The following is a 13433-nucleotide window of genomic DNA, read 5'->3' on the forward strand; positions in this document are numbered from 1 at the left end:
AGGTGGCTGGCAGCCGAGAGGTGAGTAATGGAGAGCACAAGCCAGGGGCTGATGCTGCCCTGGATGTAAGGCTTAGAGACATTTCTGGTTGTCAAAGGTCTGGGAACACACCATGGAGGAATGGGCGAGACATTTGGAATGAGCGGGCTTGTGCTTGTGGGGTGAGGTGAAGCCCAGTGAAGCCAGCCATGGAGGGAGCCCAGCACCTCTGTTACACTCTTTCCTGGAGAGTGTAGGGCCAGGGGGCCAGGGGGACTGCAGGCCCCTCAGGAACCCTCAGAGCAGGTAGAGTCTGCCCAGCAAGCCTGGCTCAGGAGCCCTGCTGTCTGGCTTGCCAGCACAGGCTGCTCCAGCTGGAGTGAAACGGGGACACTGTTATCTGCGTTCATTGGGAAGGAGGCAAAGAAGAGGCAGTGATGGCGGGCATGACTCAGTGAGGGCTGGCTCCTGCTCAGAAAGCATCTTTAGCAAGGGCCACCACTCTCAGTACAGCTTGGCTCTGGCTTGTCCATGGCCTCCCCACACTTGACAGTTGGCTAGACTGCTCCAGAAGCTCACGTTGCCTCTGTTGGCTGGTTTCCGGAGACACGCAGGAACAGGCAGGTGATGAGTTACACGGGGCAAGAGGCAGAACGGTTGGTAGCACAGGACGCCATCACGGTGGGGAACGTCTCTTCCTTTGTGGCTGTGCTCTTCAGCTCGGGGTTCTGCAGACCCCGGGGGGCACAGGGTCTACGGAGGTGCCCTGCTCACAGGGCTGGCGACATCCTTGCCATCACCAGTCACCTCCGCCTCTGCCCTTCTCTCTCGGCAGAGAGCTGAGGCTGAAAGTTCCCTTCGCTTGCACGACCAGACTCTTCCAAAGCAATCCTGAAGGGTCCAGCTACTGGACATCTCATGGAGGACAGAAAGATGTTCAATGATAGGAAGAATCCAGTCCTCTGAGTTCAGAGAGGAAAGATCTTTCCATCACCGCATTCAGGAACTCAATGCTGTGTCCCCAGCCCAGGGCTCCCTGCAAAGCCCCAAAGCTTCAAAGGGGGCATTATCAGGGACATCTGCCCACAGCCGGCCTTTCCTGAGTCCTTGCTCCCTGCACCCCCTCCCCCGGGTGCTGCATTCTCTCCTTTAGTCCTCAGAGTGCAGACCTTCATGGCTGCAGTCCTGATGCCCTCCTGCAGTGGTCCCCAGCTGCGACATTCTTGTAGTTACTGAACGCCCAGTGGAGGTCAGCCCTCCGCTCAGGCACCAGTGAGCCCCATACTGTGCCTCTGTTTTCTTCCCAGCCAGGAACTGCTCTAGTCGTCCTCCCTTTCTGCCTTCACTTCTGGTGCCTCATCTGGGTGGGGGCAGGTTGTGCCAAGGCCAAGAGACTGCTTGAGGTTCTGGGCTGCTGTCACAGGCCATCCATGGTGGACTGCTCGGGGAGCCTCTGCCGGGCCTTCTGCCCTTGTGTTCTCAGCTGGTCCCCCACACTCCCACCCTCAGCCTCCACAACTATCCTCCACACTATTCCAGGGTGACACCCCTGTCCACAAGGCCAGACCATCTCATTTCACATATGGCTGTACCACTGTTGGCATTCCCCAGCCTAACCCAGATGAGCTGGAAGTTCCTAGAAGGTTCTACCTACTGGTGATGTCATCTACCACTTGCTGGACATCTCCCTGCAGGAGGGCCCCTTCCTGGCATATCCTGAGAGGCCTACAAGTGCACCATGGGGGTTTTCATCCCAAGGCCTAGATGGCATGCTCAGGCTGTCACAACCCGGCCAGCCCTGTGACTGTGGCCCCGGCTCCAGGGAACTGGGGTAAATGTGTAACTGGACTCAACGTCAGCCCATTTTGCATGGAGCTCATCTTTCACCAGGGTTTCCTGGAAGGGGCCCAGAGGAACATCGCCCTGGCCTTGGTCCATCTTGGCCAAGCCTGGATTCCCATGGCCCCCGACCTGGGTCCTCCCCCAGCCTCTGCACGGAGTAGCCTGGGAGTGGAGCCATCTCCACCCCTCAGGCATAAATAGGCCTGTTGGGCTCACCAGGGGATAGCTGTGCTTGTCTGCGCTGAGGCTGAAGGTAAGCGGAGCCCTCTCAGCTCCCTTCTGGTCCTTCATGGGGTCCTGCTGGGCAGTAGCTGAGGCGTGGGTGGGAGGAGGAGGAGGCAAGGTTGGACAGACACTGAAAAGGGCTGGCTGGCCCTGAAGTGAGGAGCTGGAAGTCTGTGGTGGCAGGTGCTTCAGGAGACACGACCACTGAGTGCTTCTCCTCTCCAGAAAGGCTAGATGTCCAGGTAGGCTGTCCTCTGTCGGTCATGGCTATGGGCTCATAGGGAATTGCTTCTCTGCAGTCAAGCAGGACAGCCAGGCCTCCTGCTTCTTGTGAGCCCAGCCGGGACTTGTGGGATCAGCGCTGGAGTGGCCAAGTCCACCGGCTACTCCAGCTCGAAGGGAGAACAAGGCTTCGTTGTCCAGGCTGCAAGCAGCAAGGAGGGGCAAGTCCCGGGGTCAGCTCAAGCAGCGCCTCCAGGCTCAATGCTGGGGTCTGTGTCCTGTGGCTCCTCACCACGTCTATAGAACCTCAACCAAACCCTCTCCAGACAAGCCTCCTCACGGCTCAAAGCTTCTCTGGGGTTGGGACTGGCTTAGGAGTGCTCAGTAACATGGAGTGCTTGATGTCAGGCTAAGCAAAAAGGTGCTGCTTTATTTTTAGTGTGTGGTGTGTGTGTGTGTGTGTGAATATTTATGTGCATGTATATGTGGTGTGAGTACATGTATGTGTATTTATGTGCGTGTGTATGTGGTGTGTGTGTGTGTGCATAGTGTATGTGTATATTATTATTTATTTATTTTAGTTTTTTGAGACATTGTTTCTCTGTGTAGTCCTGGCTGGCCTGGAACTCAGAGATCCGTCTGCCTCTGCCTCCTGAGTGCTGAAGTTAAAAGCGAGCACCACCAAAGCTGGAACATCATTATCATTATCATTATCATTATCATTATTATTATATTATTATTATTGGACATAGGGACACAGTATGTATCTCTGGCTATCCTGGAAATCACAAAATTGTGTCACCATGCCAAGCCCAATGTATGTGTATATTTGTGTGAACGTGGTGTGTATGTATGTATGTGTGGGGTGTGTCTGTCTGTACGTATGTGCGTATGTGAGTGTGTGTGTATGTATGTAGGGCATGTGTGCCTATTTCCATGTATGTACGTGTGTTTCTATGTATGTATGTGTATATGTGAGTGTGCATATGTGTGGTGTGGGGGACCTGCCTGTCCCAGGATGACCTTGGGGAGGTGGGCTAACCTGTGAACGAAAGCACGCCCATGGCCCTGAGGTTCCTGAGGGAGGTGGCCAGTGGAGCACATGGTAAACACACAACTGCAGGACACAGGGTGCTTCCGGTGGCCACTGGGACGGAGGAGGTGAGGGAGGAGGCTAGCAAGCCTGGGGCAGGTGCTGAGCGGAGAAGATGAGCTGGTGGCATAGGACAGCACTGAAGATGTACCCCGTTAGTGACAGGACAGGCAACCGATCCCCGAGAAGCCACAGGACACAGAGAAGCCGCCAGCTGGGAGGAACCAGAAGGGGCCTAGAACGCCTTCATTCTCTCCAGGACCTGATGCAATCTGACTTAGGATGAACTTGAACGGCAGCAGGCTACTGCTGAGCGCGAACAGCCAGTTCTGCCTGAGGACAGCGGTGACGTGTTTCCTGGGACAGTGCCCATCCACAGGCACAGCAATGTGGGAAGGCAGGCAGCATCCACCCACATGGCCCACCCTCCCACGTGGGCACCTGAGGAGGTCCTGACCCTCCTGTGCCTGGGTTTATAATAGCAGAGTGGGCAGGCTCAGTTCCTGCTCTGCACAGGAAGGTCCAGTGGGCACAGGCAGAGTTTCCTACTCTGCTTTTCAAAACTCTGAGACTTTCTTTGAGAGGGGTGGGTGGAGCCGGGCGTGGGTTCAGGGAGGGTGAGGTCCGGGGGTCAGAAGCCAAAGGTCATCTGACCAGGGGGATGACCAGACCAGGGCAAAGAACACCCTGCCTGCCTGTGGAAGAGACTGCATGTGCAGCCCCAGGAGGTGCCACGACCTAGGTGTGGAAGGCCAGAATGACCTCTTAGCTTTGCAAAACCAGGGGGCATTCTGAGATCATTAACTTAGAAAAAGAAAAGTTTGTTTTGGCTCCTAGTGCTGGAGTTACAGGCCAGACTCAGACAGGCCTGTCTTTCTGGACCTGCTGGGGTGTCAGGTAGCAACGGCGGAGGCATTTGGCCAAACAAGCTGCTCCCCAAGGAGCTAGAAAGCAGAACCAGAGGGGAAGTCATAGGCCCTGCAATGCACCCCAGCGACCCGGTCCTCCCCCTGGGCCCTGCCCCCTCAATACCACCCTCACCAGAACAATCCTGTGCATTAAGATTTTCACATCGGCATGGTTTGTTGAGCTCCATGGAAGATGGAAGGCAGAAGGTTGCGTGTGTGAGGGTGAAGCAGGGGAAACAAAGGCTCAAGGTGACCTCTAGTCAGGCCTGAAGCACGGAGGCCCAGCAGTGGTGGCCATGGTAATGGTGGCCATGGCCAGGTAAGCCACATGGCAGATGGTTCCTTCTATAAAAGCAAGTGCAGGTGGTCCACGTGGTCAGAACTGAATGGCAGATTCCACCTCTCCCCGCCAGGATCAGAGGAGGTTTGGCAGAGTCAGCGCAGGAACCTTCCTTGGAGACCCCAGACTAACTCCATGTACTCTCTGTGATAGCTGAGGCTGGACCAGGGCTTAGGGCCAAGGAAGAAGAGTGTCCAGCTCCATGGGCCAGTCCATCCCCTGGTTCACAGCTGAGCCGGGCCCCAAGCCCTGCGTGGCCCTCACTGGCCCTCACAGCCATTGGGGCAGCTGACAAATCAATCCCACAGACCGCCGAAGCCGGTCCTGGGTGGGCAGGCTGGGTGGGCAGGCTGGGTGGGCAGGCTGGGTGGGCAGGCCAGCCACTGCATAGAGGCAGGCCTGCCTGGAGCAGGACAGCTATGAAGGACCCGGGCTTGGGCGAGGCATTTGGCACCCAGTTCTGGCCGCAGGCTAAGGCCTCGTGCTCACCAAAATCAATCCTAGGGCACACCCATGTGGGTGTAAAGGCTCCCCAAAATCACTAAGTTCACACTTACTTCTCCAGGTGCGAACTCATAGCCATTGTTACCTGCATGCCTGGCTCTCTCAGGCCTGTGCCACAGCTTCATATGATAACAAGGGGACCTCCAGAAACCCAAGGTCAAGGCGTGGTCAGGGTTGAGTCCTCCTGAGTCCTCCCTGCCGTTGGTTTGCAGATTCCACCCTCTTCCTATGTCTCTTACAGTTGTCTGTGTTTCTGTCTCCTGATATCTTCATGTGTACATGCATGCGAGTGTGTTTGTGTGTATGTGTGTTCTCAAGTGTGCATGTGGGTGCATGTGCAAGTGTGCCCACGTGTATAGAGGCTGGATGAAAACCTTTGGTATCATCTCGAAATGGTGTCCATCTCCTTTGAGACAGTCTGTCATTGGCTTAGATCTCACCTATGTGGCTGGATTGATTAGCCAGGCCCACCAAACTCCAGGAATCTACCCATCTCCACAGCCTGAGCATGGAGACGAGCATGCGTGTGCCACCACAGCTAGTATCTTTACATGGCTCTGGAGCTCCTGCTCAGGTCCTCACACTCCCAATAGAATTACCAACTGACTAGTAACCCTGTCCCCAGCTGGCCTCTGTGTAAGAACACCAGCAGTTTGCATGGGGCCCACTGGGAGGGCCTCGTTTCCCTCAGTCTCCGAAAACAGTGACCTTTCGCCAAGTGTGGTGGAGAGGCCTGCAATCCCAGCTACTTAGAGCACTGACTTGGGAGGACCTCACACTCAAGGCTGCCTAGAATACAGAGCGACTTCAAGGTTAGCCAGGATGACTTCTGGAGACGTTGTCTTAGAGTCGTAGCTCATTCAGAACGTTTGCCTGCATGTGTGACAGCCTGGGCTGAACCTTAGCCCACTTATAAGCTAGCAGGGTAGGGTACACTTGCAATGCAAGCACCCAGGAGGCAGAGGCAGGAGGATCAGGACTTCAAAATCATCCTAATCTACACTCCATGAGCTCAACCAGCCAGGACCACATGAAACCCTTGTCTTAAGTAAAACAGTGCCTGGGGATGGAATGCGCCTACCTAGCACACTAGAGGCCCTGGATTCCACCCCCAAACAGTCCCTTTCCAGGGCCCTGGAGGTGGGAACATTAACACGTAAACCTGGGGAGCAATTCCGCGTGGGTCAGCCTAAGTTTCCCAGGGAGCTCTGACTACATTCCTTCTCAGCTACCCCAGCTGTGGCTGGATTCTTCTGGGCCATCTGTGACAGCCATGCTTTTGGTTTCCAGTGATTTACTAAGCATATAGCAAACAAAAGCAAAAACAAATAGCAAGCGATGGGTGGAAGCAAAAGACAGACAGTAAAACATCACCAAGAGCAGGCTCTCGGAGCACGCAGCAGAGACAACTGGGCAAACACTCTTGGGCCTGGAGCGAGGATGAGGAGTCAGCCCTCCTCCCAAAGCTCAGTGAGCTGGGACAGCGCATGGCAGTTTACCCATAGAATAAACATGGCGGCACACAGCCCCTGGATACCAGGACAACTGAAGGTCTGGCTTCCAGGCTCCAAATAACCACTGTCACCCTCACACAATGTCATTGCAGGGCACAGAGGCGAGCGCTCAGATCAATGATGACTCCCACAGGGATAGGCCCGAAGGCCACTGTCTTCTGCATCCTGACCTGGATCAGCCTGACAGCTGCGGACCGCGTGTACATCCACCCCTTCCATCTCCTCTACTACAGCAAGAGCAGCTGTGCCCAGCTGGAGAACCCTAGTGCAGAGACACCCCCAGAGCCGACCTTCGCGCCTGTCCCTATTCAGGCCAAGACCTCCCCTGTGGATGAGAAGACCCTTCTCGAGCAGCTTGTGCTGGAAACTGAGAGGCTGGATGACGAGGATCGGCAGCGGGCTGCCCAGGTCGCGATGATAGCCAACTTCATGGGCTTCCGCATGTACAAGCTGCTGAGCGAGGCCGGCGGCGTGGCCAGCGGGGCCGTCCTCTCCCCGCCAGCTCTCTTTGGCACCCTGGTCTCTTTCTACCTCGGATCCTTGGATCCCACCGCCAGCCAGCTGCAGGCGCTGCTGGGAGTTCCCGTGAAGGCGGGAGAATGCACCTCCCGGATGGATGGGCACAAGGTCCTCGCTGCTCTGCGGGCCATTCAGGGCCTGCTGGTCACCCAGGGCGGGAGCAGCAGCCAGGCACAGCTGCTTCAGACCATGGTGGTGGGGCTCTTCACAGCGCCGGGCCTGCGCCTGAAGCAGCCTTTCGTTCAGAGCCTGGCTCCCTTTGCCCCTGCCATCCTCCCACGCTCTCTGGACTTGTCCACTGACCCAGGTCTTGCTGCTGAGAAAATCAGGAGGTTCATGCAGGCTGTGACAGGGTGGAAGATGAACTTGGCACTGGACAGGGTCAGCACAGACAGCACCCTACTTTTCAACACCTACGTTCATTTCCAAGGTGAGGCAAACCCGTGGGTCTGCACGGGCCCTGGTTTGAACCATGGATGGCATCTGGGCTTCCAAGGTATGCCCATGGTCCACCTGTGAGGTAGGCAGGATGATAGGCCTCTGCCTCTGGATAACCAGTGAAGTCCTGGAGGCTGAGAAAGCAAACCTGGCTCACGAGGGCACAGCCTTGCCCTCCTACCCCACAGCCCTTTGGTGCTGGGTCATGCTCCTGTGTCTTGAGATGGCTGGCACTAGGACAGACAGCCCAGGTCAGGGTAGGGGTAAGGGTGGAGGGGCAGGCTGGGTTCAGGCAGTGCACATGCTGTGAAGATGCTCTTACTGCAGTGGCCTGAGCAGGACACTTATTTTCCTAGGGGGTTGGCCCTGTGGCCTGTGAGGGCACAGCAGGTGAGGAGAGCCACCCTGAGGTGTGCAGTGAATGGTACAGACAGGTACACTGCCCCGGGAACACACACCAGGGCACCAGATCTCCAAACTGATGGCCACTGGGGGGCGGGCAGGGATGGTGGCCAGAAGGAGGACAGGCCTGCATGCCAGTCGAGGGATCAGTGGTGACTTGGTCACTGTGACAACATCTTTGCAGTCTGTGAATTCAGATGGGAAAGACCTCGGCCTGCCTTTGAGACTGGGAAAGGGGCAGCCCTGAGGCTGGCGAAGGGATGCTATGCCCCGGATAGGTTGGAAAGGAACCTGGAACTGAGCTGCCACCTTCCCTGAGGAGCATGGGAACACTGTCATTGAGAAAGGACAAAAGTGTCAGTCATGGTTTGCCTTGGAGGAACAGCTGTTTTCACAAATGAGACTGCAGAGCCAGGGAGGGTACAGAGATAAAGGGAAGATAAAGGGAAGGAGGAGAGGAGGAAAAGGAAGAGTGGTGGGAGGAGGAAAGGGGAGGAGAAAAAGGAAGAGGAGGAAGAAGAGAAGAGAGGAAGGGAAGAATGAAAGGGAGGAGGAAACGGGAGGAGGAGAAAGAGAAGGCAGAAGAAGAAGAGGAGAAAGACAGAGGAAGAGGAGGAGAGGGAGAAGGAGAAAGAGGAAGGAAAAGAAGAAGAAAATGAATCGGTGCCAGCACTCAGAGTCCTGGCTACTCACCTGTACTCTATCCTGACCTTCCCTGCGCATCTGCCCAAGGCTGACCCTATTCCTCACGCCCGTGAGCTTGCAGACTCTCAAAAACTCCAGGTCCCCTCTGCAGTGGCCTTGGGACAGTTGGGTGTTTGTATCTAGGGAGGTCTTGAGGCCTTAGGCTCACGGTCTCCAGGGCTCTTTGCCCAGTACTTGATGTTCTGGCGCTTGAATGGCCCTGGCAGGTTCCATGACACCAGGGAACATGACCAGGGGAAGTTTACTCAGCCCAGAGTAGGGCTCCATGACTGGGGTCCAGGGACATGGGGAAGAATGGGGAAAGGACAGCCTCGGGTGCCAGCATCTCTCTAGAGCCATGTCCTGTTTCCCTTTTATCTTTCTGCTCGAGATAAAACTTCAGTGCTTTTTCCTCTAAACTGTTACGCCCTGCTGAGGTCCCTGGGGGTGAGGGGCCTCACATGTGTGATAGGGTCTCGCTCCGTAGCTCGGCCTTGAACTCTCAGCGTTCTAAGTGCTGGGATTCCCGGTGTGAGCCACTCTCAGGGCCTTTTGGGACCAGCGCGCCTGGTGCTCTCCATAGAGGGCTCTGAGTTCAAGACCATTCTACTTTTACGCAACCTGGGCCCAGGTGGAGCTAAACCATGTTCAACCCCTTCTGGAGCGACACTTGGGGAGTCGTGCCATCACACAGCCGGGCACGTCCTCTGCGGGCATCCTGTGCAAGGCCGGGCCTGTGCCTCCAACCCAGCCCTCCCTCTCTCCTTGAAGTGACTCCCAAATGCCCCTTTCGTGGTAAAGAGGAGGTCTGAGGCACATGTGAGGAAGGCAGGTGTAAGGAGAATCCAAAAGTGCCTGAGTGTGACGCTGGCTCAGCCCATGGCGTCCAGGTGGGGTGGCTCAGCTTGCAATGTGTGTCCCTTCCTCATCCTTCCCCAGTTCACTCCCGACCTCAGCCGTGGGGGGGAGATGGGGGTGATGTGAAAAGAGACACCCCCCCCCGCCCCAAGGCTCTGTGGTCATCACAGGGTCTTGGACCTGTCTTTGTGACGACAGATGCTGAACAATTTAGTCTTGGTCCAGAGCCTGGGCAGTGGCCATCAGCGTATTCCAGGAGGTGGGGGCCAAGGTCTCCTAGCAGGCCACAGGGGTGGGACTCGTCACTCTGGTTTGTGCAGCCCTGCTGAGTATTCAACAAGAGCAGGAGCCGTGAGAACCAGGGGCTCTGGGTGTCCTGCAGGCTCACGGGTGGCTACAAAGGACTCCAAGGTGAGACGCTGAGAGAGCGTCTCTGGAAGCTGCACTTCTCAGTTTCGCTGGAAGCTGACACTGCTCTAAAATATTTTTTTTTGTATGTGTGTGGTGTATGCATATGCATAAGGATGAAGTTGGGTGTCTTCAGTTGTTTTTCACCTTTTTTTTTTTTTTTTTTTTTTGAGACAGGGTTTCTTACCAACTTGGGGCTGTTTCTGATAGACCCCAGTGAGCCCCAGGGGTCCCTACATCTCCCATCCCCAGTGTTGGCGTCCTGGACTGTACGGCCATGCTAGACTGTTACAAGGGCTTGGGGGTCTAGGCAGAGCTCATCATGTTTATAGAGCAAGTACTTTATCCACGGAGCCATCCCCCAGACCACAAACTCGAAGAAGTGAGTTTGCAAAGCAGAACTGATATGGGTTAAGCTTCCTGAGTCGGGCAGGAGCAGACTGAGTCCCCGCAGGTGACAGATGTGAGACCTGTCTCCACAGTGGCACAGCATCTCCTGCTGCTGTTAGGGTCTCTGCAGGGAGCTCAGGTGGCTGGAATTTGCAAAAGGGTGTCAGAGGGTACCTGAGGGTGAACTTTCCAGGCCAGCGCAGCACAGCGGGGGGGGGGGGGGGTGACAGAAGAAGAAGCTGAGCCAGGAGCCAGGGTGGAAGGGCCCCTCCCAGCTTCCCCACTGACCCTCCTGAGCCCTCCTCCTGTCTCTGCTGCCTCCAGGGAAGATGAAGGGCTTCTCCCAGCTGGCCGGACTCCACGAGTTCCGGGTGGACAACAGCACCTCCGTGTCTGTCCCCATGCTCTCGGGCACCGGCAACTTCCAGCACTGGAGTGACTCGCAGAACAACTTCTCTGTGACGCGCGTGCCCCTGGGGGAGAGCGCCACCCTGTTGCTGATCCAGCCGCACTGCACCTCAGATCTAGACAGGGTGGAAGCCCTGGTCTTCCAGCATGACTTCCTGACTCGGATAAAGAACCCGCCTCCTCGGTAGGAAGTGTGTGGGGCCCTGGGGGGCAGAGCTGCATGAATGGCACCCACCGCATGCTCTGGTCAGCCTACCCAGGGTGTCCTGTTGCCACCCCTATCCCATCCCGCCATTGTGAGCAGCATGCCCGTGGCTCCAGCCTGCTGTCTGTGACCACCTCCCTCCACAGGAGGCCAATGAACCGGCCGGGCTGTTTAGGGTTACTATAGCTGCTTGGAGCACCATGACCAAAAAGCAAGTTGCGGGTGGGGAGGGTTTATTCGGCTTACACTTCCAGGTCATAGTCCATCACTGAAGGAAGTCAGGACAGGAGCTCAAGCAGGGCGGGAACCTGGAGGCAGGAGCTGACGCAGAGGCCGTGGAGGTGCTGCTCACTAGCTTGCTCCTCATGGCTTGTTCAGATGCTTTCTTATAGAGCCGAGGACCGCCAGCTCTGGTGGCACCACCCACAGTGAGCTGGGCCCTCCCCATCAATCACTAAGAAAATAACATACAGGCTTGCCTACAGCCTCATCTTAGAGAGGTGTTTTCTTAGTTAAGATTCCCTCCTCTCAGATGCCTCGTTTGTGTCAAGTTGACATAAAACTATTGAGCACAGGGTCCATTATCCTATCCGTATTTTGGTTTTCAGAGAGGGTCTAGAATTGTAGTAAATCTCCACCTCAGCTTCTCAAGTGCAAGGATAGGAATGAGGTGGCCTGTCTGGCTAACAGCCTGTTGCTTGCACGCATTTTTGGAAGGTTCTCCTTATGCAGCCTGAAAAGAAAGGGCGGCAGCTGCCCGTCAGCAAGCTCTCCCCAGTAGATGGTCCTCCCCCTGCCTCAGGAGGCTTTTGTTGTGTTTGTTTCTGAGAATTTCCTTGGGGTGAGAATGTCCTCTACTGTGTGACCCTTCCTGGGGAAACACAAGCAAACACTATTCGCCTTAGACAGGTCCCAATTTCAGGCCAAAGAAAGAATTCCTTGCAAGTGGAATTTGGTCCTACAGTGCATTCATTGTGGTTATCTTCATGAGTATGTGAGCACAACCAAGGGGCCCAGCCAACATGGGTGACCACCCCAAAAGCTGCATCACTGGGGCTCCCTGTGCCCAGCACTGGGGAGGAGCTGTGAGCCTTCAGCTTCCAGAGCATCTTTCTCCAGCTTTCTGAGTCTTCTGGCCCTCCTTCCAGGAGGGTGTGTTTGAGCTCAGGACAAAGCTCCCCAACACTGGCTGAGGGAGCACTCAGCCTCCCTCCCTGGGGGAGAGGGAGTGAGAACTCCCCCAGGTCCCTAAGACAGGCTCTCCACAGGGCCATCCGCCTGACCCTGCCCCAGCTGGAAATCCGGGGATCCTACAACCTGCAGGACCTGCTGGCCCAGGCCAAGCTGCCCACCCTTTTGGGGGCTGAAGCAAATCTGGGCAAGATTGGTGACAGCAACCCCAGAGTGGGAGAGGTGAGCGCTGCCCTGGCTGTGTCCCAGGGGACGGAGGGTGGGTGGTCACGTGGGGAAGCTGTGTGCGAGGCTGGCAGGCATTGCCGGTGCCCTTGCTTCCCAGGGACGTGGAAGGACAGTCCCCTTCCAGCTCTCTTGCTAACCCTAGCTCCAGGCCCACCTCTATCCGTTTGCCTCACATCTTCCAAGAAGCTGTAGCAGGTTAGCGTGTGGGATGCCCCAATGTAGCTTCTTTGGGGAACAGCTCAGTGGTAGAGAACTATGTAAACTGAGGATTGCCTGGGTACTATTGGCATTGCCAAGGTAAACAAGGGGGACTCACTGTGAAAGACATGGCCTGGCTGTGCCATTTGGCCAAATAATGGAGGGCTACATCCAGATGGCGGGTGGAGATGTGGACGCAGGGCACGCTGGACAGGAGCCCCTTTGGGTGCTGTGCTCAGCGCCCACCCAGAGGACAAGTATGTACACACCTGGCAGGCTGGGCAGCGTCCTCCCTCAGGGCAGCTGAGCGCAGCCCCTGGCCTGCCAGCCCTCCTGATGTGTCTCTGCTGTGCAGGTTCTCAACAGCGTCTTCCTTGAGCTCAAAGCCGGAGAGGAAGAGCAGCCGACAGCGCCCGCCCAGCAGCCTGGCTCACCTGAGGCGCTGGATGTAGCCCTGAGCAGCCCGTTCCTGTTCGCCATCCACGATCGGCACTCGGGCGCCCTGCACTTCCTGGGTAGGGTGGACAGCCCTCAGAGCGTGTGAGGCCCGGTGCCACGGGGGCCCTTGCGTGCAGCCGAGGCAAGGCCAGCGTCAGAGGGCCATCCTGGACAAGAACCAGTGCTGTCACCCCTCCATCGAGGCCGAGGCTGTCTCCTTGGAGACTGCACCGATAATAAACAGTGAGCACCAGAGCTGGCCTCCTGGGCTGTGGGTTTGTTTGGAAGCTGGGGTGAGAGCCAGCAGCTGGCACGCTGCACAGGACTGCCACTGTGCAAAGAATCTGGATCAAACAACTGTTTGTGAAACCAAAAAGCCTCCCCTTTTTTTCAAGAACAGAAATTGGGTTTTCACATTAAAATACCCATTGTCCCCTCA

At 56.2% G+C, this 13433-nt stretch overlaps 1 protein-coding gene across 3 annotated transcripts; it reads left to right on the plus strand.

The window, feature by feature from the left end:
- Positions 1-1919: 1919 nt before the first annotated feature.
- Positions 1920-13433, plus strand: Agt (angiotensinogen). 3 transcript variants are annotated; one of them, XM_060391806.1, is made up of 5 exons: positions 1920-2074; positions 6720-7642; positions 10651-10918; positions 12208-12352; positions 12912-13433. In XM_060391806.1, the coding sequence occupies exons 2-5, from the start codon at positions 6745-6747 to the stop codon at positions 13098-13100; spliced, it is 1500 nt and encodes a 499-aa protein (XP_060247789.1). In that variant the 5' UTR covers positions 1920-2074; positions 6720-6744; the 3' UTR covers positions 13101-13433. The 3 variants fall into 3 exon arrangements, with proteins under 3 accessions (XP_060247789.1, XP_060247788.1, XP_021504293.2); XM_060391805.1 differs by lacking the exon at positions 1920-2074 and adding an exon at positions 2411-2537; XM_021648618.2 differs by lacking the exon at positions 1920-2074 and adding an exon at positions 2513-2537 and having other exon boundaries at positions 6720-7576.

The sequence above is a fragment of the Meriones unguiculatus genome, chromosome 10 (assembly GCF_030254825.1).
Source record: "Meriones unguiculatus strain TT.TT164.6M chromosome 10, Bangor_MerUng_6.1, whole genome shotgun sequence".
In the NCBI taxonomy this organism is placed as follows: Eukaryota; Metazoa; Chordata; class Mammalia; order Rodentia; family Muridae; genus Meriones; species Meriones unguiculatus.

Coding starts and splice junctions, on each gene's coding strand:
- Agt (XM_060391805.1), top strand. Junction 7,643..10,650: donor ATGGCATCTGGGCTTCCAAG/GTATGCCCATGG, acceptor TGCTGCCTCCAG/GGAAGATGAAGGGCTTCTCC. Junction 12,353..12,911: donor GCAACCCCAGAGTGGGAGAG/GTGAGCGCTGCC, acceptor TCTGCTGTGCAG/GTTCTCAACAGCGTCTTCCT.